Source organism: Carassius carassius, chromosome 5 (genome assembly GCF_963082965.1).
Source record: "Carassius carassius chromosome 5, fCarCar2.1, whole genome shotgun sequence".
NCBI classification, from domain to species: Eukaryota; Metazoa; Chordata; class Actinopteri; order Cypriniformes; family Cyprinidae; genus Carassius; species Carassius carassius.
The window spans coordinates 31,863,682-31,889,496 of NC_081759.1; the positions used below are offsets into that span (position 1 = coordinate 31,863,682).

The 25,815-nt window shown below is 37.8% G+C and overlaps 3 protein-coding genes across 4 annotated transcripts; 2 read left to right on the forward strand and 1 right to left on the reverse strand.

The window, feature by feature from the left end:
• The first annotated feature begins 1,395 nt into the window (after positions 1 to 1,395).
• LOC132141291 (transmembrane protein 119-like) lies at positions 1,396 to 5,617 on the forward strand. The gene is made up of 2 exons (XM_059550692.1): positions 1,396 to 1,662; positions 4,465 to 5,617. Exon 2 carries the CDS (start codon positions 4,480 to 4,482, stop codon positions 5,365 to 5,367), a length of 888 nt encoding a protein of 295 aa, XP_059406675.1. The 5' UTR covers positions 1,396 to 1,662; positions 4,465 to 4,479; the 3' UTR covers positions 5,368 to 5,617.
• Positions 5,618 to 7,196: 1,579 nt separating this feature from the next.
• LOC132141300 (iron-sulfur cluster assembly scaffold protein IscU-like) lies at positions 7,197 to 9,233 on the reverse strand. Its single transcript, XM_059550704.1, has 5 exons — positions 9,082 to 9,233; positions 8,486 to 8,599; positions 7,821 to 7,931; positions 7,609 to 7,687; positions 7,197 to 7,450 (listed from the first exon to the last, which is right to left on the reverse strand). Exons 1-5 carry the CDS (start codon positions 9,175 to 9,177, stop codon positions 7,356 to 7,358), a joined length of 495 nt encoding a protein of 164 aa, XP_059406687.1. The 5' UTR covers positions 9,178 to 9,233; the 3' UTR covers positions 7,197 to 7,355.
• A 498-nt stretch (positions 9,234 to 9,731) lies between these two features.
• LOC132141276 (serine/threonine-protein kinase N2-like) lies at positions 9,732 to 25,781 on the forward strand. 2 transcript variants are annotated; one of them, XM_059550646.1, is made up of 22 exons: positions 9,732 to 10,063; positions 11,280 to 11,556; positions 12,375 to 12,529; positions 14,961 to 15,090; positions 15,424 to 15,575; positions 16,403 to 16,619; positions 17,712 to 17,894; positions 18,162 to 18,271; positions 19,716 to 19,859; positions 20,038 to 20,113; positions 20,275 to 20,443; positions 20,549 to 20,651; positions 20,751 to 20,824; positions 20,997 to 21,066; positions 21,154 to 21,245; positions 21,549 to 21,725; positions 21,870 to 21,932; positions 22,038 to 22,114; positions 22,219 to 22,361; positions 24,385 to 24,492; positions 24,574 to 24,654; positions 24,734 to 25,781. In XM_059550646.1, the coding sequence occupies exons 1-22, from the start codon at positions 10,043 to 10,045 to the stop codon at positions 24,932 to 24,934; spliced, it is 2,823 nt and encodes a 940-aa protein (XP_059406629.1). In that variant the 5' UTR covers positions 9,732 to 10,042; the 3' UTR covers positions 24,935 to 25,781. The 2 variants fall into 2 exon arrangements, with proteins under 2 accessions (XP_059406629.1, XP_059406630.1); XM_059550647.1 differs by lacking the exons at positions 9,732 to 10,063; positions 11,280 to 11,556; positions 12,375 to 12,529 and adding an exon at positions 13,024 to 13,488.
• The last annotated feature ends 34 nt before the right edge of the window (positions 25,782 to 25,815 follow it).

Here is a 25,815-nt window from a genome sequence, read left to right on the forward strand (position 1 = left end):
GAATATTGGACTGACACATGCTCTGATAAGTGAACTTGGCTTTAAGAGGCAGTGGCTACCTGTGAGCTCTTCTGATGTACATTTACTGTAAATGTATTGGTGCCTCTATTTGTGTTTCTGGTTTTAGACAGACCTCCTCAGTTGACCACTGCTGGAGGACAACATCCATGAAATTGAGCACTTATCTGTGTCCCAAACAGTCTTGTGCATGCATTCCAAACTTCACCTAAAATAAAAAAGGTTGCCTCTACAATAAACCTTTTCATTCATAATTCTTCATGAAGTCTGCTGTCAGTTTCTGGTTTGTTGGACGATTTGCAATGCGGTCATGATTACCAATATTAAAAGTTGTTACTATATGGCTGGCTTGAATACTTGATTATGATTAGTTAATCATGTCATTTATTGGTCAGATATTTCCTAATATTCCCCATCATCACGCCACTCTTTCAGGGACTTGAAATATCTTATTAATGATTTTAGTGAAAATGACCTCAGAGGACTTGCCAGTTATTGTTGTCATTGTTCCTGTTGCTATGCTAATAGTATATTATTTGTATACTGACTATTTGCTATTTTAGTTTTGTATACTGTAATGACTTTAAAATAGTATACACAGGTCAAATTATTTTACAATTCCAACTCAAATCTGTATTTTACGCCCACATCATCCCAAGACCCCTAGTAAAAGACATTTCTCTTTATTTACAGTTATTTCAGAAGCATGTAAAGACATTTATTTGCTATGCCTGTTCACAGCAAGGTTTATTATTCTGCAGTAAAGAAAGAATGACATGAAAAAAGACATAAAACATCCTTCAGCCTCAACTCTCTCAAAAATAGCTTAGGTGATTAGAAAGCAGATGTTCTAACAATTTTGTATGTGCAAGATACATGCCTCAAAGGACTGGCATGGTGAAAACTAATTCTGAGGAGCCTAGAGGAAAGGCTATACATTCCTACAGACAAGCCTCAAAATATGTTTTTTTGAATATTGAGACGGTACCTTTTAGTCTCACATTTTCAGTTCATTATATTGCTATATTTTGGGTTTGAGACTTGTAGCTAAGCAGCCATATATATCTCAGGTCTCAACACCCTGTCCATTGTTCCAGCAGTGGCTCAAAGCACGTGTGCCCTCTCTCTCTCCCCTGTGGACCATGTGAACACAGGAAACATAAAGCTCTTCCTCAGGGAACTAATAGCTTCTGTTTGAAGGAAAGAAACAAATCCAAAGTATTTTACAAGGGACCATCAATGTCTGTACTGTATTTAGATTTATTGTTTAATGTTAAAGGCACTTTTGTTTTTAGTTTGAAGAAATGGATCTAGAGTTTAAAAAAAACTGTGCTACATCTGGTGGCTTGAAGTTCTCCAGTGCACAAGCAGGGGGGAAATCTGGGCTCTCCCCCAAACAGCCTTAACGAGAACAGTGTGTCTGGAAATGGCCCAGAGTGTCTTTCTGGACGGAGTAGAAGCTGGAGGAGGAGAAGGAGGAGGAGGGGAGAACAGGAGTTTCTTCCCCCCTCACCAATCCAACTGTTCTTCAATGCACTATCTGTAACAACAGACATCCAGCTCGAGAGGGGGAAACAGCAGACGCTTTCTTCTCCATGTTAGATCCTCTTCACTCGGCATGTTTTAGAACAACTGCACTTGAAAGTAAGTAAAGAACTCTTTCGTTTCGACATCACTTTTTTGTCTGTCTTCTATTTTAGTAATATTGTTCCTGTCCATGTAATGAGAGACAGATGACTTACCTTACAGGAATGCACAGCTTTAAAAGGGTCATGTCCAAATGTGGCTACCTACGTTTAAAACTGTTCTCTAACAGTTAAAAAGATTGAACAAAAATAGATCTAGAATGGACTCTCACGGTTGATTTTGGCCAGATGACCCTTCTTTTTTTTTTTTTTAGCAATAGAGAATTACATAAAAGCGAGTTCATGTGCAAAGACAGAACTTTCTGATGTTTGGAAATTCTTCGAAGCCAGCCTAAAAACACTAAATGCTGCATGTTTGTGTGTGTGTGTGTGTTTGAGAGTGAGGCGCCACATGAGCTTGATACTATTTCCATTGTACACCAAATGCCCAGTGATGATTATGGTTGTCAGCTTGAGCACAGATGGCACGGAGTGGAGAGACCCCAGATGAAATATCTTTGCTTAAAGAAACAAACCATCATAATTTATATTGGTTCACCAGCTGTCTTTTGTAAAACTATACTATATTTTACACTTTTGTTACACTTTACAGTAATATTCAGTTTGTTTGTCTGTTTATATAACGTTTTATACATTTATCTAAAACAATTTAACATGAAATATTTTATATTAATTTCTACATTTACTTATACGACATTTTATGTTATATGCATTAACACATTTTGATAACCAGTATAAATCATTAATAAACATAAATAAGCAATTAACTAGTACAATAACATTTTTTGTTTATTGTTAGTTCATTATAGGAAAATGTACTAATGGTAATGAACTGAACCTCATTGTAAAGTTTTTCCATTTTTTTCCTTTATCAAAAGTAATTTTATGTTAAATGTAAGAATTATCTATACAAAAACTGGAACTTGTTGAGTTGAGTATGTTTATATTCAGCTTGTTTTGATGCTACAGAAACTGAAACTTTAATGCTCATGAAACCTCAAAGAATGAGTGCACATGTTCAGCGGCAGTTGCTCAGAACATAATGCATCTGGTTCAGAATCCAATGAGGTTTCCATGTGGTGCTTTGATTTTTAATTGCACCATGGAAAGACATAAGACAACTGCAATGAGTGTCATGAAGTAAGAACATAGCAAAGTCTAAGTTTAAGTTGCTGGGTCCAAGTCAATAACATTTCAGCTAACAAAAATACATTCCAAGAACAAGTTATAAAAATGTATGCTATTTCTAAATGTTCTCTGAATGTTCAAAACACTAATTTTGAAATGTTTATATATATATATATATATATATATATATATATATTTTTTTTTTTTTTTATTGATTATACAAACTCAAAATATTCTTAATGTTATTATTTTATTCCAGATAACTTTGAACAATCATTCTATTAGTGTTAAGAACATAACTTCAAGAACCTTGCCAGAACATTAGCCAAAATTCTGAGAAAATTCCCAGCTAGCTTAAACTGTTAAAAACTGGTTAAAAACATGTAAAGTAAAGTAATTCAAACACCTTGCAATTGTACTTTTAGTATACTTAACTGGTACACTTAAAGTCTGCTAAATTGGAACAATTTTCAATTTTAAGCTTAATGCACATTAATTGTAAGAAAGTTTTGCTGAAGTTCAACTAAAGGTATACTGAAGTATATTTGATTGTGTGAAGTGGACCTATTGCTAGTATACTTCAGGTACACTTTGAATATAATGCATTTAAAGACCAATATTATTCTAAGATCATTCAGTGCTCATTAATAGTGACATTCAAACACATTTTAAGTTTAATATTGAGAAATGTGCACAAGTAGTAGTCCAAATAAAATGTAATTATCATTTTTGTATCAGTAAGTCTTGAGCAATATGTCAGTAAATGTAGATTTGAATTATACTTAGTATGGAAATAAATGTATTTTAAATATATTACTTTTTTTTTTACTATGGGTGTTATCATACTCAGTTACTGCTTAGCCACAAGAGAGAAGGTTACAGACAGACATAGACAAAGGAGATGACAGAGGAAATAATGCAAGAAATGCAGTGAGTAAAACGTTATACAGATGTCCACCAAGAATCACTTACTTGTCCTCCAATCTTATGTGGACTTCTACCAAGCTTTACAGGTCAGCCAGTCAGAGTAAGCTACTACTTCATGTACAATTCCATCTTTACGACACACATTCATACTAGTTCAAATCTATTAACGTTTTATTTACTTTTTTTGTGTGTCTACTTACTGACATAATTCTGATGTAAGGGCTTTTTATGTGATTTAATTTTATCACAATGGATTCTTATTTTATTAACTCACTAATGTAATGTTTTTTTTCATATTGTCAGCAGATGCACCCATGTTTTTATACACAAATTAAATAGAACATTTGTGCCAAAAAGGTGACTTAAAAAAAAAAAGTGTATTATTTTTTTTCTGAATAAATGTTAAAATAGTATTCAATAAGTATCCTGTCATCCAAGTTAGTGAAATGTCACTTACGACCTTCGGGTTCTAACCCCTCGATATGTATTTGTTCTGTGTATATTTATTATGGATATATAAATACACACACATACAGTATATATTTTGAAAATATTTGCTTGCATATGAATTTATATATTTATATTCTTATATATTATATTATATATAAATATATAAACATTACATATTTTTCTTAAATATATACATGCATGCGTTTGTATTTAAATATACACATTATACACATATATTATGTAAATGAAAACTTATTTTGGATGGTTTGATAGCACTACTTTTCAACCCCCTCAGGTTTTCAGTCACAGGATGGACCACTCAGCTCTCCACCACCTCATCGGCCTCTCCATTATTCTGCTAACCAGGCTCCCCACTTATGCCACCCCAGTCATTTTGAATGACTCTTTGGAGGGCAGTGGACAATTGGACTCTGGGAGCACAGACCTGACCCCCATACCCACCATTTCCTTCTTCAATGAATCAGTGAAGTCCACCTCCATAGATGGAGAAAAACATAGCAAATCATTCTTGGATCAGCTGGTGGAATTCTTACAAGAGAACCACCTTCCCATAATCGTCATTACCACATTACTTTTTCTTATCATCACCATCCTCTGCTCAGCTGCCATCTTGAGTCACCGACGTAAAGTTAGCACCTACTATCCTTGCGCTTTCCCTCCCAAGATGTACGTGGACGAGCAAGACAAGACCGGAGGAGCACGCTTCTTCAGCGAAGTCCCAGAGAAAGCCAACACCAGCTCCAGCTCCAGTGAGGAGCCAGTGAATTCAGCCAGGAAGCTCCAAGAGGACATCATGCTGGCCACCAAGAACCTCCGAACGCCAATCAAGACCCCATGGAGGGAGAAGAATGAAGTGGCGGAAGACCAAAAACATGCCAAAGATGAGGGAACCGCCCAGTGCGATAAGAGTCAAGAGGAGAGCTGTGGCTCACTAGAGGACAAGACCACTAATCAGTCTGCTGTTGAGGATACTCTGGAAAAGAGCTGCCCCAGCAGGTCCCAGGACAGTATCACCACTTGTGACATGGAAAAGACTGACCCCTTGGACTCCGGGCCCCCTGAAGAGAGCAAACATTCATCTGGGCCAGAGAAATCTGAGATCCAAGAGGACATGAACAAACAGGATGTTGCTACTTCAGGCTCACCATTTATCAGTGAAGAGAAAACCGCATTTTAGCTTGGACATTTTTAAAGCCTTAAAGGAAAAACTTAGATGCAAATACAGACCAAAGTGTATTTCTTGCACGTGTTGTAAAAAAAAAAAAAAATTGTATGAAGTTTATTGAGATTGTTCATGTAAAAGACATGGCTTTAATATTGTTTGTAACTCTTCAAATTTCCAAATATATATGTAATAATCTGTTACTTAAGAGTAAATGATATGAACGGACGCCTACTGGGGCAAGACATAAAAACTGCTTTTTAAATGATGGTTGTCATGAATTTCTTTTCATTTGACATGACTCTTTAACCCCAAATCAGGAATGATCTTTATTCTTGTTTGCTTTACTCTCTATTATTAGCGATGACATCCATAAAGAATGGAAAGGTTAGGGTCGGGGAAGTAGATTGCGTGCACTATAAACACACGCATCCACAAAATAAAACAGACACACTTACTACTCCAATTAAGGAGAGTGTAGAAAAGCTTTGCTGCGAGTCAGCTTATTGTTTACACATTCTGGCTCAAAGTGTTTCCTTTCAAGGTCGAGAGGTATTCATCCACAAGTCCCATGCCACCTTTCAAAAGGTTTAGACTAAGATCAGTTAGTTGCAACACATACTTTATGAAGAACACAATATTCTTAATAAACTTACTACAAGATTTGACCACATTTTATACTTCATTATTTGTGTTCAAGACAATCTGCCATCTAGAATTTCTAAAAAACAAAAAAAAAAGAAGCTGGCCATTGTGTTAACTCCACTTATAGTTTGCTTAAGATCAGTTGGTATGTCACCTATAACATCACAGTTACTGAAACAAACCTCCAATTGAGATGTATAATCACATTTTCAAATGAAAACCATATACTAGCCATGCTGAAACCAGGTACAATGCAAAATCAGTTCATCACTGTAAAGTAGCATCATGTTTATAGATTCCACTGGTATGCAATATTAATTCCAGTTCCCACATGACTGAGGTTTACACATGCTTTATTGAAGGTATTGACGTTTGAAAGGCCATCAAATGAAAGCCCAGCAGCATAAATCACCATCATAATCACATCTTCATTCTTTCAAACTAAAATAAAAGAATAAGATAATTTGTGCGCATGTTCAGCTAGCAAGTGAAACCAGTGACACTCTTTTTCATTACATCAACATATCTAAACAAATATGACTTAGACTGTAACATCGATGGTCAATACTTTTACATTATGCGTATAAAAAGACTGGCTACAGTGCAAGAGCTGGAGAGCTTTGGTCTAAACTTTTTAAATGGGAGGATAAAGAGCATGTTGATTCTCAACTAGTTTTGTTTCAAGACCCTGATTTTACATTGGATATTAAATGCTGTTCCAACCTCTAACGCTGAGATTCATTACAAATTACCGTGAAGTGTGCAGACTCAACAGTATGCAAAATCAATAACATTGCACAGTGGAAGAAAATAAATGCATTCTCTTTCAAGACAATAAGCCTGTTTTTGTGTGACTTGTGGGGAAGTCGTGGCCTAATGGTTAGAGAGTCGGACTCCCAATCGAAAGGTTGTGAGTTCGAGTCCCGGGCCGGCAGGAATTGTGGGTGGGGGGAGTGCATGTACAGTTCTCTCTCCACCTTCAATACCACGACTTAGGTGCCCTTGAGCAAGGCACTGAACCCCCAACTGCTCCCCGGGCGCCGCAGCATAAATGGCTGCCCACTGCTCCGGGTGTGTGCTCACAGTGTGTGTGTGTGTGTTCACTGCTCTGTGTGTGTGCATTTCGGATGGGTTAAATGCAGAGCACAAATTCTGAGTATGGGTCACCATACTTGGCAGAATGTCACTTCACTTCACTTTTTTTGGCTTATTCTAACTTTGCATGTTTATATGGTTAGCTGGATTTTAATACTTTTCATTTCCCTGCTCCCCACAACCTAATCAGAAAAGACCTGAAAACCCTTTTGGTCGTGAAGCACCAGTTGAGAACCACTGATTTAGAGGATCAAGTGCGCCTCCTAGTTGAGGGCCATGGCAGTCTTCTCATCCGGTTCAACTTCCTGTTTCAGAAGGTAGTCTGCCAAAGCTGCTTTAATGGCATCCTCAGCCAGCACTGCAAAGCACAGAGAACAAGGTCAGTTACAGAAGAGGAACATCATAAGTTACATTTTTATTATGCATATAAATGTTACTTTTATCAACCGGAGCAGCAAATATAATGCAATTAAATATTACACAAACACAGATAAATCAAATTATAAAGACACTTACTTGAGCAGTGCAGTTTGACTGGTGGAAGGCTAAGCTCCTTAGCAATCTCAGTGTTTTTTATCTTGAGGGCTTCATCAATCTGTACATTGAGAATTTTTAGGTTGAATAGTTACAATCAAACTTTGTCACGTTGCAGAAAAAAAGAAGAAAAAAGGAGGACAAACATTTGCACCAAAGCCATAGAACCAGCAAATGTGACCATTTTTTCTTACAGATTTGCCTTTCACCCACTCTGTGGCTAAGGAACTTGAAGCAATAGCAGAGCCACAGCCAAAGGTCTTAAACTTGGCATCTACAATCTTCCCAGCCTCATCCACCTTGATCTAGGTGGAAAAAACAAACATACACTTCGGTCCATCAAATATATGAGCACTGCGTCAAGAGTGGTGATAGCTTCCATCTTCAGCTCTGTGACTCAAACACAGATTGTGGCTAAAATGAATATACTACAAACAAAAACTCTGCATTTATCATTTGCGATACAGTGTAGAGATCAAATGATTGTTCAATTTTTTTTAGATAAAGAGTTTATATGAAAAAATACAATACTGTTTGTAGGTTATTATATTTTGGGGTCCACAGTAAAATACTAACCAGGGACAAGTGCTACAAATATTATATTCTGTAATGTCCCTGTCAAATAAACAAACAGAATAATCTAAAATATGCCGACTCATCCTGTGTAAGCACTCGACTCAACTCGTCATCATAAAAGGGCGCAATAAAGGTCTATTTTGTCTTTTTGCTTGTCACACACAAAATGACAGTTAATAAACCTACAGTAGTGAACATACTGCACCCATTCGGAAAAAAAATGACTACATAGGAAGACCAGTAAAGCAGTCATTAAACCTATTGTTATGCAAGAGAGGATTACCTGCAGTTTCATCACATCTCCACAAGCAGGGGCACCAACCAACCCTGTGCCCACATTCTTGCCATTTTTATCCAATGACCCCACATTTCTTGGGTTCTCATAGTGATCCACAACCTTTAAAATAAAAACAACGTTGAAGGGAGGGGCCAGTTGAGTTATTTGGCTCACAAAGTAAGGATCATGTGTCAGTTAATTGTATTGTTATATAAGACAAATGAACGACTATGCTGGGCTCCAATCGCCCTCATTTTGACCTAGTTAGATGTGTATCCAACTTGCCATAATACAAAAGACTAAAAATTTACATTTCAAAATGTTGTCTAATATATAAAACATGGACTCATACAAAGACAATTTATTTAATTCTTAATTCTTAAGCTTGTCCTAAATGTGATCTCAAACGATTTAATTAAATATGAATGAGAATTAAATATGAATGAGAACTAAAAAAATGCTATGTCACATGTTAGTGGTATTAGTACAGTGCAATGTCATTATGTATCACGAGATGGCAAAACATGCAGGAAACCACCTCAAGTAAACAGGGTCAAAGCAAAAACCTTTACTAGCAAATTGCACGAGTCATTCTAGCTTACCTTTTTGTGATACCCACATTGCATCCTCAATTGAGGAGCTGAAAGTGTTTTGAGAATTGCCGGTGACGCGCATTTCTTCGCAAGCGAAGACGCCATGATATCTGAAATGACGCACTTGAAAACTCAAGTAGCGGATTTATACGCCGTTTAGTCTCGCAGATTTCATCGACCATCGCGAGATGTGAGACAAGTGAAGAGCAAATTTTATGTACAAATTAGTTTTATAACTTTATTATTTATCTATACTTTATATACATTTGTTGTTATTATTATTGTATATCCTATGTATATTGTTGAAAATTATAAGTTGAACAGTTGACACTTTTTTCATTTTGAAAAAGCATTAAGCTACAAAGTTCAATGAATAAAAATGTCATAGACTATATAAGGATTTTATATTAGAAAATGATTAACTCAAAAATTCTTGTTTTGTAGAACAGCGGATTGTTGTTTTTGTTTCACTTTTATCCTATGCTTTTTCTGACTGTTGAAACGAAACCCACTTTGCAGCTACCCTTGTGGATTTATTGTGTATATAATGCTAAATGCCTATCGATTATTATTAATAGTGGTACGCAAAATGACGTCATAGCAGCGCCTGTGACTGACAAGGCTGTCAGCCAATCGTAGATAAGGGAGGCGGCGAGGATTTTTCAAACCTCAGGAAATGGGAAAGGCAAAGCAACTTCCATAAAAAAAACTACCGGTTATTCGAGAGTAGTCTAGCCTCCCAGCTGACAGTCTGCCACCTGTATCTTCTTCCAGCACCCAACAACACACAACTTTTTATTCCCTTTGAATGTCTTTTTGTCTGAGCTCTCAGATTCAGTTGGAAGTCTGGATATGGTTTCTAGTGTCTCTCAATCAGGCGCCGCGTGAGCCAGAGCCGTGAGCTCGAGAGAAGATTCGGTTAACGTTAGTCCGAGCATCACTGTCTGTGTGTATCGTATATTATTTCACAATGTCGGGTGTGACACTTCAGGTAAGAAATAAATAAGATATTTTTAATACCGCCTTACTATAGTTAGTAATGGAGTAATCGAAAACGCGGAAAAGTGCTGTTTGGAGATTAAAAAAGTCATGAAATAAAGCATTCAGATCGTTAACGTTCAAACGCTCATGGGTGAGTCTGTGTACCTCACAGTTTTTCATTCAGTTTGAAACGAATCAATCGCAAGACACCCTCAAGCAATTTTCTTTAGTGATAGCGAAATTTTCTAAAATAAAAATGTGGAATATAGAAAACAATTAGACAAATTAGGTGTTTTTTTCGCATTACACATGCATCCTTATGTTGTTTATATTAAGTTTTCGATCTTTGTTCAGACAATTAAATATCACCAAACATTTTCAGGTTGAACGGGTTTGACAGGACTTTCTCATCTGTCCCTCACCTGAGGCTTAAATGTAACTGAAGTTATGTGTATGAAAAAAGAGAGTAACTAAAATTTTTTTGTGATTTAAAGTAGTCGGACGAGTCATGTTATGACAGTGTTTAATGATCGTCCATTTTCGAATTGTTGTCTGCCTGTTTTTCCTGCTTTACTGCTGTTTGGTCCCAATGAATGTATTCGTTCAACACTAGCTGGCAACTCGTTAAATACTGATAATATTAATCTGAATGATGGGAACTTCAACATTTATGTATATGTAAATTGATTTTAATTCCTTATCTTTTCTTAATGGTGTCATAAGAAGTCAAAATGTGTGAAACACTGCCCTCTATGTAGCAAATTATGAATTGCTTGTTCAGAAAATAGCTTTATATCCTTTCATTGTGCAAGTATTTAAAGCCTCATTTCTGAGGTATGTACTGTTCATATGCGTTTATGATGTAACTGCTCCAGTTGCTTGCTATGCACCCTTAGCTTATATAAGTGACCCTAATTTCACCCTGCTCATTTAAAGTCCACTTTATCAGTATCAGTTGTCACACTTAATGGATTATTTGCTTAGTATAATGAAATTTTCTTTTTAAGGAATAGCTTACCCGAAAATGGACATTGTCATCATTTACTCACCCTCAAGTTGTTCCAAACATGTATACATTTTTTTGAACATAACATTCAATAGATAAAAGAAATGTATACAGATTCCTTACCTTACTTGAACTGCTGATGTCAATGTTTTAACAAAAAGGCTGCTGTAAACGAACAAAAACTTGAAGCATGTTTTTCGATGTCACTTGAACACAACAGAGCAGCTGTCTGCGGGGTCTGGCTGAAGGTGACCTCATGGACCCTGAGTTCCAGCAGCGTGTAGAGGATGCGATCGCCCTTCTCAGGCAGGAGATCCAGCGGGAACTGAAGATCAAAGAGGCGGCTGAGCGGCTGCGACGGGCGGTGACCAACCGCAAGAATGCTGCTGATGTGGACGGTCAGCTTAGAGCCTCCAGCCGAAAGCTGGAGCAGCTCCACTGGGAGCTCCAGGAGCTGAATGCACATGCTATGGCCTCACAGAAAGATACTATTACAGGTGAGAGCAGGAGGGTGTGGTTGTTTTCTGAGGTGATCTAATGAGTTTTGTTAATTGATATTGATATATCAATTTTGATAATTGATATTAAAGTGGGATATCTTTTATGCTGACTGAAATCACTTTGTTCAAGTCCTATTTTCTTTATCTAATCTTGTTTTATATTTTGTACAGGAGTTGTACAGGGCATGTATGTGTGTGTTTTTTTGTTTGTTTTTTTGTAAATGTATACACTAATGTTTAAAAGTTTATGGTTGGTACAGTATTTAAACATTTTTTTGAAAGTAGTCTCGTATGCTCACCAAGGCTGTTTATTTGATATAGCCAAAACAGTCAGAAATTTAGTTAAAACTTAATATTGTAAAAGATTACAATTTAAAATAACTTTTTTTCTAAAATGTAATATTCCTATGTAAAAATTTCAGGAATTTGCAGAAATGTTTGCAACCCTGTTCAGCCACCATGTTGTGCTGCACAGAAACTGTGATTGTAGTTTTTCAGAATTCTTTGATGTATAAAAAGTTCAAAAGAACAGGATTTATTTGAAATAAAAGTATTTTCTAAAATTGTAAATGCATTTAAATTCAAGTTTGATCTGTATTCTTACTTAACAAAAGTATTATTATAATTATTTTAATTATTATTTCTTTCAAAAACAAAAAAGTCTGACATCAAACTTCTGAATAGTAGTGTAGACAGAGTTTCTTTAAATTGAGCTCTCTAGTCTGTAAACACCTTTGAAGAAATTTCAGAAATATCAGAAAAGGCTAAAAGAACCTAAATTTCTTTATACATATTCTTTATAATTGTTTTCTCAGATGATGCCACCTCTCCAGATCCGTGCCATTGGGAAGAGATCACATCACCCCTGGGCAGCCGAGTCTGTACTTTAAAAAAACAACTTACCATGGAGCTTAAAGTGAAACAAGGAGCCGAAAACATCATTCAGACTTACGCCAACAGTTCTGTTAAGGTGAGGATAGTCCTCCTCTTTATTTTTATTTTTTTATGTACATCTTGATGATTAATACATGATTAACTCATCCTCTGCTACTCTGTCTATTTAAATTGGTTTGGGTTGGAGCCAAAAGGCTATGAAATGTGATAACACGCACACAAATGAGATCCCTCCCCCCTCCCCCTCTGCCCTTCCATCTTTTATAACTCTTTTAGAGCGATGATCCCATGACCTCTAGCTAACCATGAGTATATTTGAGCCCGTGTGTTTCTATCAGACAGGGTTGCAAACTTGCAGCAATGCTGCAGCATCTGCCTGAGAACAACGTGTGCTGGCAGCTCTGTGATTTATGTCTGTGCTGGATTCAGACAGCTTGAGTACCGAGTCTTGATCTCTCACACACACACACACACACACACACACACACACACACTCAGACACTCACAGACGTGCTCTAAAACATCACCCCTTTGAGTCTTAAGAGGAAGAGCTTGCTGGTACTGATTCGGTTTCTCCTGTCTTGGGCCTGGCGACAGCAGCAGCCCATGTGACTTCGCTCCAACCAATGCCGAAGCATTCGAGTTTGGGCCAGCCAGGCAGGGCACAGCAGCAGCAGCAGTTAGAGGTGGCTGACTCCTTTGGAAGGAGATCTGTAAATGGCGTGAGAGAGAAAGAGGCAAAAAGAACAAATGTGAAAAGGGGAGGGGAGTAGTGAACAAGCAAGCGATTGGGACGCAAGGACAGTAGAACGATAAGAAGAAAGAATGAGATGGCTTCTTGGATGCTGGTCTCTGTGTCTGCTGTTCGACATAAACTGACATGAACAGTTTTGAAGACGGAGAGATAAATACAGGAGAGAACATCTGATGGGGGTCAAGGAGGAGCGAAGGCGTGTCATTCAGCCATCTGAAAGTTCACAAAACATGACGGATGACCTCTTGAGCTGCATTGAGAGGGGAAGAGCACTATGGACGGTATAGTTTCCCTTTTCCTTTACTTCCTGAATGTGTCTTTTATGCAGGTTTCAGAAAAGGACACGTTTCTTGTTGCAGCATTGTTTACACTGGGGCTCCATGGGACATTGCAATCATTTTAGTAGGTCTCCTTCATTTGTTAAATGTAGTTGCTGTGTTTCAGGATATATAGCTCTCTTGCTGTACTGTGACTCTAACGTCAGAAAATTGCACAGTCAGTGTTTGATGTTTGAGTTTGTTTGGGTGTGGTGTACACCTGACTGCTTCTCATAATGAGGAGTTTAATGAAGACCGCTGCACTTTTGACCTGTTGGTCTGTGTGGGAATTTCTTATCTTGACTCCGCTTAGCTTAAAGCTGTAGTATATGATTTTCTGGGCTAATAACGTCATAAATTAAAACCGCAGAAATGACTCTCCGATTTTTAAAATGCTGTCCTTTTGATTTTTAATCAGGCTGGTTTGGATGTTCGAACTAACAGAACAGTGTTTTGATAGCACCGCAGTGTTTACCTTTTTCTTCGGGACATGAATGTCTTATACTGTAGTTCTCTCTGTATATTACAGGCTTTCCATGGTCATAGAAAACACATTCCTTAGAAATATCATATAATTTAAAGCTGGAAAAGTCATTGAAATTTCTTTAGTGAATATATTTTACACTAAATATATTTTGCTTTAAAGTATTTAATTGGCTAGAAGCTTACAGATATATTTATAAGCTCCACTTTCCTGCAGAGTTTAGCTCTAACCCTAATCAAACCGCCTGAGCATGTTAATCAATGTATTTGGGATCATTAGAAAATCACAGGGAGGTGACTTTGATCAGGGTTGGAGCTAAACTCTGCAGCGCATTGGACCTCCAGGGCAACATTTGAGGAACCCTGGGCTATACTGTGTTTGAAATATTAGTATATTAATGTTTTTCAATAATATTGTTAATTTAAAAGTTTAAATTACTGTATGGGTTACCTATATTTTAAGTTTCAGTTTTCACTATTAATAAACCATTAACTACAACTTTTGCCTCAAACTCCTAATTTGCTGTTTATTAATAGTTAGTAAGGTAGTTATTACGTTTAGGAATTGGGAATGTAGAATTTGGCCAATGTGTTAATAATTGGTATGCTAATAAGCTACTAGTTAATAGTGAGAATTGGTCCCTATACTAAAGTGTAACCAATTTATTAATTCTTGGAATTAGTTCTTGACAGAAATAGGAAATTTGCCCCAGAAATCTATCATTTTTCTGGTCAAAATATGTGTGAATATCATCAAGCAGCACTTTAGAAAAAAAAAACATCACTTCATAAAAACAAAAATCCCATCACTGTTTAAATTTTTTTCCCACTTTTCTTTGTAGTCCCTGACTCTTTATTTTTTTTCTCTGACAGTGTCTTCACTGTTTGTTCTAATGCATATGCAAATTGTTCAATCGCAGTATCTCTCCATCGCTTCTGTTGTCACTCCCCAGGATCGGAAGATGTTGTCCTCAGCCCAGCAGATGCTGCAGGATAGCAAGACGAAAATTGAGCTGCTCCGCATGCAGATTGTCAAAGTCACCCAGGCCAGAGAGGGAGAGCGGGAGACCACCCAACCAGAGGGTAAACAAACAAACTATTTTAATTAGTAAAGAAAACATTACAGCAAAACAATTACAGATTTTTGTTGTTGTTGATTTTTTTAGCCTACATGGACAATTGTTAATCTCCTTTCAAATCAAGTGATTAAATATTTAATAAACAATAAACATTTATTTTGTGAAATATATAAAAATACTCTTAAAAGTACGTACTATGAATCTACTTTTTAATCATGAAACAAATTGCTGCCTGGATATTTATTTATTTTTGTTCTGGAAGCCGCTAGTTATGTAATCACCAGATAAAAGACAGATGGGTTGGTGTTTTTTTGTCTAAATGCAGGTTTTTGTGCAGGTCGCCCCTCTGAAACAATTAGTCCACTTGAGCTGCGGGTGGAAGAGCTCAGGCATCATCTGAAGATTGAGGCAGCTGTGGCAGAAGGTGCCAAAAATGTGGTCAAGCAGCTTGGCGGACGCAAAGTGCAGGACCGACGTGCTCTAGCCGAGGTACATGCATGTATTGGTCTTTGATGTAAAGGCTTTTCAGAAACAAACAGCCTTGGATGACGCATTATGAATGGATTGACTGTCTGGAAACAACAGACTGCTCTACTGTGAAAGGAGTTGTCCACCCAAAAATGAAAATTGTAATTTTCTCACTCTTGTGTGGTTCCAAAAATGTCTGACTTTTTCTTCTGTGGAACATAAATAGAAATTGTGAAGAAATTTGGGAACCAAACACCATTGGAGTCCATTGGCTTTCATTGTATGGACAAAAAAGCAAGTACATTAAATAAATGAGATGTATTTGATAATGTCTTTGCATGTATATGAGTAACAATGTGACAGGCCTTGAAGTGGTTTTTGGAAGTGTTTTGATTTACTCCTGAGAATTGGGAGCATGTACGTACGTGCAGTGTTGCTCAGCTTGTTTGACCTTGAAGCAGCACAGCCAGCACATGCTTTGTCAGACAAAGACAGATGAAACCGAGTCCACTGCGAGTGATAAAGTGAGAACATTTTGCTTAATGCTGCTCAAAGATAACCTTTTTTCGATTTACACTTGGCATTTAAAAGACCAGAAGCAATAGGGGCCTCAGGATCTCTTGTAGATCATTTTGATTGTTTTTTGAAGATCCTTCTCCGACCGGTCATGACATCAGTATGCCAAGAGTTTCACATTTTATATATAAGAAACATAAAATATAACATATATATATTTCTATATAAAACGCATATCTACTGTAATATATACTGTCATTCAGATATGTATGATTCAGATATGTATTTGTTGAGCCTCTTTTGTATTTTTTACCATGTTTTTCTGTGTCCAGGCTCAGGCCCGTTTGCAGGAGTCCTCTCAGAAACTGGATCTGTTACGTTTGTCTCTGGAGCAGCGGCTTGGAGAGCTTCCACACGACCATCCCAAACGAGCTGCTATTAAGGAGGAGCTTACAGTTGGATCCTCCCCTGTTGTTGGGTGGCAGAGAGATCGGCTACACTCTTCATCATCCGCATCCTCTTCGCTTTTCAAACCAGCTAGCCTGACAGGTATTGACACAGCTGAAAGTTGGCTGGAAGGTTACGGTGTTAAGGTGTCAATTTTACTCCTTGTCACCTCAGTTAAATATAGTTCTGATGCCACATTTTGTACATTAGTGTTGGTCTTCACTTCCTGGAGAGACTGAAGACCCTGTTAAATGGCTGTTGAAACACTTCAAAATCATATTAACAAACTTCATCACAATGTGGTACAGCAGCTGCTTTGTCTCTGACCAGAAGACCATTCAGCAGGTGATGAAAACACATCACTGGTGTGCAGTTACTCTCCATAAATGATGTACAGTTCAGATACTCTCTGTGGAGGGTGGAAAGTATCATCAAGGTAGCCTTCAATCTAGGGGTGTGCGATATATATTGTCTGCGATAAAATTGTAATCGTTGTTTAAACGATTAGCGATTTGACATTATCAAGTATTCTGCAAAAAACCATTCAAAACACCCCTACAGAGTGCATGCATGAGTCTAAGAAAATGCATTTACGATCACAATATTTAAGTTGTGGGGACAGAATATGTATATATTTCTATAATTTCATATAGTTAATCAATATTACACAAAGAGTGACGTTTTTTCCTCCAAAAAATTACCATGATTACAAATGTAATATTATCGTTAGCTTTAAAATCCCAGAAAATATAGAGAGATTATATTTGTCAATATCGCACACCCCTACTTCAACCCCTGAAAAATTCAAGTTTGCCATCACAGGAATAAATAACATTTTAAAATATATCACAATAGAAAAGTTATTTTAATTTCAAAATATTACTACTGTATTTTAATCAAATAAATACAAAATCTTACTGACCCCAAAGTTTTGAACAAGAATGTATATGTGTTGTCTTGTGTTGTTGAATTTTACTTGTTACTTTGCTCAGTCTGATATGAAACTCGTAATGTTTTTATTCACATTTTTATTCATATTTGCACTGGTGATTAGTATCATTATGCAAAGTGTGAGTATTGAGGAAATTAAAGTTTAATCTAATCTGCTTTATGTTTGTAAAATGTAAATTGGTTTTGTTAATCTGTTGTTGTGTGTGTGTGTGTGTGTGTGTGTGTGTGTGTGTGTGTTTTCAGGGCGACTGGATGTCAGGCTGATGGGTTGTCAGGACCTGCTGGAGTCAGTTCCAGGCCGCTGTCGGGTAAGCAACATGTCCTCTGCCCCTGGAAGTCCCTCTGAGTCCAAATCACTTAGGATGAAAACCGGCCTCTCCACCCGCAGCATGAACGACAAGACCACCAAGACTGACGAGCTCTCATGTGAGTTTCTCAGGGAAAGCAATATGAAATACAAGGGATTTCACAATAGTCTTTAGACAGTGACAGAGGAAAACCTGTATCTCTATTTTTCTACCATGTCCAAACAAGGGATTTTAAAATAGATAAAAGAAATAGACTTGATTGACTTTAATTTAAGATTTTTTGTTACTTGATCTTTAGAAATCAAACAGCTTAATTCTTTTGAGCCAGTAATTATAAAACAAAATGCTTCTTTAATCTTTTTTCTTTTAATGCGTTTTCTCTCAGTGGAGATCAGTGCTGTTTTGAAGGTGGATAACAAGATAGTTGGTCGCACACATTGGCGGCTGCTGAGTAAGGAGGCCTGGAATCAGAGCTTTAGCATCGAACTCGAGCGGGTCAGTGCCAAAAAATTCTACTGCATACTTCATAGACATATCGTAATTAACATATCTAGTTTTGAATTCAGATCAGGTGCTCACTCTGAATGCACACCATAATCTCAGACTCCTTGCTGGTTGCTTTTACAGCATAACTGTCAGTTATCTCAGGAAACACTTTCTGCATCTGTTTTATGGAAAGTGCCTGTAGAGGCCATTGGCTAAAGGCTTTTCCTCACCTTCATTAACACAGCTTTACTCCCAGAGTGCAATCAGCCGCCTCCAGTGTAATCCAAACTAATCCCTCAACATAACTAATCTTTTGCGCACCCCTTGGACATAGATACTCAGCTTGAATACTGGCCAAGTCAGCCCACAGCTCTCTCCAAGCTGATTCAACTGAGATCTTATTTCATTATTTCTAGATTACTGAAGCAAATTTTCTTTCAAAGGCTGTGCTTCACATTTGTTTGATGAACGGGGAAGCATTTAGCTGTATTTTTCTTGGAGGTTTTGATCGTTTTTGACACCAAGTTATGTTTTCTGACTTCCAACCAAGTGCACACGATGTATCTCAAGAAATGTACCAAGAAATAGTTTTAACAGGAAGTCTATCCGTAATAATCAGTTATGCAAATCAGACCTCAGGATTCCAGGATTCTGATTCATGATCTGGAATATAATCATTATGGAAGTGTTGTTATACACCGTGATAATTATAACAGCTTTGTTAAATAGTACAATCCTTAAAAGGCACGTTTCAGTTTTAATCAAATTATAATAGCCATATTTTATTTTTTTACTATGTTTTTACTGTACACTACTAGATACATTACATCTACTGTATTGTTTAAAAGATAAAAAATTAAAATTTCAATTAATACTTTTATTTAGCGACCATGTATTTAAATGCTCAAAAGTGACATTTATAATATTATAGATGTATAGAAATCATAATTCTTTCACAAATAATTGCTATTCTTTTGAATGTTTTTTTTTATTAAGAAGCTTGAAATAATTTATTTCAGTTTCTATAAAAATATTAAGCAGCACAGTTCTCTTCATCACTGATAAAAAGAAATGTTACTTGAGCACTTAATCAGCATATTAAAAAGATTTCTGAAGGATCGTGCAAAACTGAAGTAATGATGCTGAAAACTCAGCTTTGCCATTACAGGAATAAATTACTATTTTAAGTTATATTAAACTTATATATGTTGTTTACATGACTTTAAAAAAAATATTGTAATAATATTTCACAATGAAATAAATGAAGCCTTGGTGATCATAAGAGACTTCTTTCAAAAAACAATAATAAAAAAAATATTCCCAACCCCAGACATTTCAAATGGTGATGTAAGGATCACAATGAGTTGTAAAGGGGCAAGAGCTAGAACTACAGTTGATATCTGAGAGTGTGTTTGTTTTTTTCTGCTCCTCACATGACCTTTGACCCCTGTAGTCTCGGGAGCTGGAGATTGCAGTGTACTGGCGAGACTGGAGGTCCATGTGTGCCGTGAAGTTCCTGCGTTTAGAAGATTTTCTGGACAACCAGCGGCATGGCATGTGTCTTTATCTAGAGCCACAGGGCACACTGTTCACAGAGGTGAGAGAACCTCTCGTTACCTTCATCCTAGTGCCAAATCAGGTCACAGCACAGATGCCGAGTGAGGTTTCAGTTTACAACTGCTGTGCATTTCATTCATTTAATATGTTCTGCAGAGGTTGATGCTTTAATACACACAATGGTTATAATAAGCTATTCATTGTGTGGTTTGCTTCAGGTGAGATTCAACAATCCTGTCATTGAGCGACATCCTAAACTACAACGACAGAAACGGATTTTCCCAAAAGAAAAAGGTGTGCTTGATCTCACATTTTCAGTTACTCATAAGTTATTCCCTCATATTCTCTTGATTGTTTTCAAAACTCAAGTGTGACATTATGCTGTGCTGTCAGGTTCAGTGTTTTCAAAAGATGTTTCAGACTAATGCATCATTGTTTGCATATGTTACTCTCAGGGAAAAATTTTCTGCGGGCAGCACAGATGAATATGAACTTTGCCACTTGGGGGCGTCTAATGATGAGCGTGCTGCCCCCCTGCAACAGCACCGTCACTGCCATGAGCCCCCCTCTGCACGGCTCTGAGCCCATGTCCCCTCCAACTGTGTCCACGCCTCCTTCCTCTGGGTGAGACATACGCAGGTGTCCCTGGGGTTTGGTTGAGGAAAATATATCCATTAAATCTTTATAAAAAAAGTGATTCTCTTTCTGCATTGTGGCTGTTTTTCACAGAGACTCAGCAGTTGTTAAACTGAATTTCAGTGAGGAGCGTCCTGCCGGGCCCCCGCGCCTCCAATTGGTACAGAACCCCACAACTGATGCATCACTTTCTGGGGTACGGCTTGTAGACAAACAATTGCTTTTTAAATTGTAGTTCTGTATTGCTCAGGTCAAGTTAGAGTTGTAATTATGTGTTTTGGGACACATTTCCCAGACTCCTGCCAGAGTGAATTCCTCTGAGGATAACCAAGTTCTCAAAGGCAGGCCTGTGTCCAAACCTACTTCTCAGTAAGTCAATGTTATTTATTAGTGCTATTATTATTATTATTGCTCAAATCTAAATCCTTAGGTCTTAAATTTCAACCTGTAATATGTTGCACATCTTATGATAGTGTAATGAATCTGGGATTCTCTTCCCAGTAAATGTCTCACTGTGTGGTGTATATATTCTGTTTCACAGGAGGAAAGCGGGGATGCAGATGGAGGACTTCAACTGCATTTCTGTTTTAGGAAGAGGGCACTTTGGAAAGGTAAAACTGCAGCTTTCCTTCTGTACTGTAGTCCGATAACTCTGGATGGTGCCGCTGGCTCAATGTCATTGTCAACTCTCATTAAAGGTCCTGCTGGCTGTATTCAGGAGGACTGGGAAACTGTATGCCATCAAAGCCCTGAAGAAAGGGGATGTTGTGACCCGGGATGAAGTGGACAGGTGATGTTCTGTATCTCTGTATCAGAAATGTCTTGTATTGAAACCATGAATGGTTTCTGGATAATTTGTTGTCTGTTATAGCACTAACATAGTCTAAATGGGTCTGTATGAAAAAATTAAATAACAAAAATATAAACAGTAGCTGCATTTTATATTTTTAGCAAGGGACTGCTTGTAAGGGTATTGTAATGTTTGTGGGTCCTTGGAATTGAGAAGTTGTAGTTCCCTGGAACTGACATTAGTGAACACTTCTAACTGTTTTTGGCTTGTATTTTATTGTGAATTCATTTGATTCTTTTATAGTTTAATGTGTGAAAAGAGAATTTTTGAGACCGTCAATGTGTCCCATCATCCTTTCTTGGTGAACCTGTATGGGTGCTTCCAGACATCTGACCATGTGTGCTTTGTGATGGAATATTCACCTGGAGGAGACTTGATGACCCACATCCACAACAACGTCTTCTCTGAACAACAGGCTAGGTATACACACACACACACACAGGCCGTTTAATTACAGAGCATAAGTGCTACACTTGCTCACGTGTTCTCAGACTCATATGCTGAATATTTTTAGCTTTGACACTTTCCTCTGGCTGTGACTGTAAACAAGGGTTTTTCTGGCAGGTTTTATTCTGCATGTGTATTACTAGGCCTGGAGTTTCTGCATCAAAACCGGATCGTATATAGGTAATTACACTATTATTTATTATATTACTTAACTATTACTGAATTCAATATTGCATACGTGTATTAAATAATACATGTGATCTAATGTGCGATTTCTCTTTGTAGGGACCTAAAGCTGGACAATCTGTTAATGGATTCAGATGGCTTTGTGAGAATTGCAGATTTTGGACTTTGCAAAGAAGGTATATTTCTCAAAATACCATGTCTATCATAGATTTCTTTTTTTTTTTTCATCTCAAATGTCAACATTTGAGCAGAGAATAAACCAAGTCTTGCCACCAATCAGGTATGGGACATGGCGATCGTACGTCAACCTTTTGTGGCACCCCAGAGTTCCTGGCCCCGGAAGTTTTGACAGACAGCACCTACACCCGTGCGGTGGACTGGTGGGGTTTGGGTGTGCTCATCTATGAGATGCTAGTGGGAGAGGTCAGTCCTGGTCAATAGAGCTTCACTAAATTGTTGCCATATACAGTCGTGGCCAAAAGTTTTGAGAATTACATAAATATTGGTAATTGGAAAAGTTGCTGCTTAAGTTTATATAATAGCAATTTGCATATACTCCAGAATGTTATGAAGAGTGATCAGATGAATTGCATAGTCCTTCTTTGCCATGAAAATTAACTTAATCCCCAAAAAAACCTTTCCACTGCATTTCATTGCTGTCATTAAAGGACCTGCTGAGATCATTTAAGTAATCGTATTGTTAACTCAGGTGAGAATGTTGACGAGCACAAGGCTGGAGATCATTATGTCAGGCTGATTGGGTTAGAATGGCAGACTTGACATGTTAAAAGGAGGGTGATGCTTGAAATCATTGTTCTTCCATTGTTAACCATGGTGACCTGCAAAGAAACGCGTGCAGCCATCATTGTGTTGCATAAAAATGGCTTCACAGGCAAGGATATTGTGGCTACTAAGATTGCACCTAAATCAACAATTTATAGGATCATCAAGAACTTCAAAGAAAGAGGTTCAATTCTTGTAAAGAAGGCTTCAGAGCGTCCAAGAAAGTCCAGCAAGCGCCAGGATCGTCTCCTAAAGAGGATTCAGCTGCGGGATCGGAGTGCCACCAGTGCAGAGCTTGCTCAGGAATGGCAGCAGGCAGGTGTGAGCGCATCTGCACGCACAGTGAGGCCAAGACTTTTGGAAGATGGCCTGGTGTCAAGAAGGGCAGCAAAGAAGCCACTTCTCTCAAAAAAAAACTTCAGGGACAGATTGATCTTTTGCAGAAAGTATAGTGAATGAACTGCTGAGGACTGGGGCAAAGTCATATTCTCCGATGAAGCCCCTTTCCGATTGTTTGGAGCATCTGGAAAAAGGCTTGTCCGGAGAAGAAAAGGTGAGCGCTACCATCAGTCCTGTGTCATGCCAACAGTAAAGCATCCTGACACCATTCATGTGTGGGGTTGCTTCTCATCCAAGGGAGTGGGCTCACTCAAAATTCTGCCCAAAAACACAGCCATGATTAAAGAATGGTACCAAAACACCCTTCAACAGCAACTTCTTGCAACAATCCAACAACAGATTGGTGAAGAACAATGCATTTTCCAGCACGATGGAGCACCGTGCCATAAGGCAAAAGTGATAACTAAGTGGCTCGGGGACCAGAATGTTGAAATTTTGGGTCAATGGCCTTGAAACTCCCCAGATCTTAATCCCATTGAGAACTTGTGGTCAATCCTCAAGAGGCGGGTGGACAAACAAAAACCCACTAATTCTGACAAATTCCAAGAAGTGATTCTGAAAGAATGGGTTGCTATCAGTCAGGATTTGGCCCAGAAGTTGATTGAGAGCATGCCCAGTCGAATTCCAGAGGTCCTGAAAAAGAAGGGACAACACTGCAAATACTGACTCTTTGCATAAATGTCATGTAATTGTCGATAAAAGCCTTTGAAACGTATGAAGTGCTTGTAATTATGTTTCAGTACATCACAGAAACAACTGAAACAAAGATCTAAAAGCAGTTTAGCAGCAAACTTTTTGAAAACTAATATTTATGTAATTCTCAAAACTTTTGGCCACGACTGTACTGTAATAATGTTTATTACTATTTAAGATTTTTTTGAAAGAATTCAGAAAAGATTAATTAAATTGAAAGACATTTCTAATGTTACAAAAGATTTGAATTTCAAACAAATGTTTTTATTCATCGAAGAATCATGAAAAAAAGATAAGAAATGCATCTTGAATCCAAATCAGCATATTAATGAATTCTAAAGGAATACCTTTAAGTCTGGAGTAATGACTGCTGGAAATTCAGCTTTGATGTCTCAGGAATAAATTACATTTTAAAATAGAAATCAATTCATATAAATTGTAATAACATTTCACAATGTATATTTCTGGTCAAATAAATGCAGTCTTGGTGAGCATAAGGAACTTCTTTCAAAAGCATTAAGAAATCTTATGGTTTGAACAGTAGTGTTATGTGTTCTCTTGTGGCTGCCAGTCTCCATTCCCCGGTGATGATGAGGAGGAGGTGTTTGACAGCATAGTGAACGATGAAGTGCGCTACCCCAGGTTTTTGTCCCCCGAGTCAGTCTCTATAATTCAAAAGGTAACAACTTATCCCTCTTGGAGAAAAACTAATTGAAATCCAGTTGACACTCAGTCTCTGACTCCGTCTCTTTAATGTTAGTTGTTGCAGAAGAACCCTGGAAAACGACTGGGAGCAGGAGAGCAAGACGCCAATGAAGTGAAGAGACACAGGTTCTTCCAGGTGACCGTCACTAACTGAAGAATTTTTGACTACCTTGGTTTAAATTCTCTTTTTAAAAGCCCTGTTTGTTTTTCCGCAGGGCATAGACTGGGAAGCCCTGTTGGCCAAAAGAGTCAAACCTCCTTTCCTTCCGTCAGTTAAAGCCCCAGCAGACGTCAGTAACTTTGACGAGGAGTTCACGCGCCTGAAGCCTGTCCTGACCCCTCCACAGACCCCAGTCTTCCTCACCGCCGAGCAACAGGAGGTCTTTGCAGACTTTGACTTCTCGGCCCTACACTGACTTCCACTCGATTACCTTCGGAAGGAGTTGTGACATATCAAATCCCTTCTTTCTTTTCTAACCGTCTTCTTCATCCAATTATTGTCTCTCATCCTCCCTTGATTTATGAGGGGGAATCGAGTGAAGCTGGCCTCATTTCACCCTTTAAGAGCTGCTGTACGCTTTTCGTGAAACTGGTTGCAAATGTGTGCTTCAGCTCCAAAGACAGTCCTGATGGACTTTAAAACCATACGATCACCCCTGACCAGAGTAAGCTCAGATCTGCTCAGCTTTTAACTGCCCATTCCTGATATTCAAACATGCATTTATTAATGTACATTAGTTCTTGGGTCGGGTTATACTGTATAAAAAAAAAAAATGTGTTCCTGTTACTCTAAAATACTATGCCAAAATATACTTGCACTGTTGCTGAACAGATAATGCTGGTCAGATTGAGATGAAAAAAACGGCACAACATTTCGTCCTAAGGATTTCTGATGCAGTGCAGACTGTAACTATCAGAGTGTGTTCTCAGTGTTAGATCATGCAAATTCCTCTATGTTTACTCTATGTGATGCATGTACATGTTAAACCTTCACATTTTGATCTCTGGTTGTCCCTAATCTGGATATGACTTAGGATTGGTGCCCCAGATAAATGTTGCTTGTTGATTTTGGACCAGTTCTCAACTTTCCAAACCGAGCTCTCTAATGTACTTGCAGAAGTCTTGTGACTTTCGGTTGCTCAGTCCTGCCTTTCTCTTGATAGTCCTCCTCTGGACAAATCTAAGAATGCTGAGATAGACCGAGCATATTCAACTTGACATCTTAGCATGATACGGTTAGCACTTTAACCCACTAATCTGAAATTTAAAAGTTTTTGCTCTTTACGTCATCTAACAG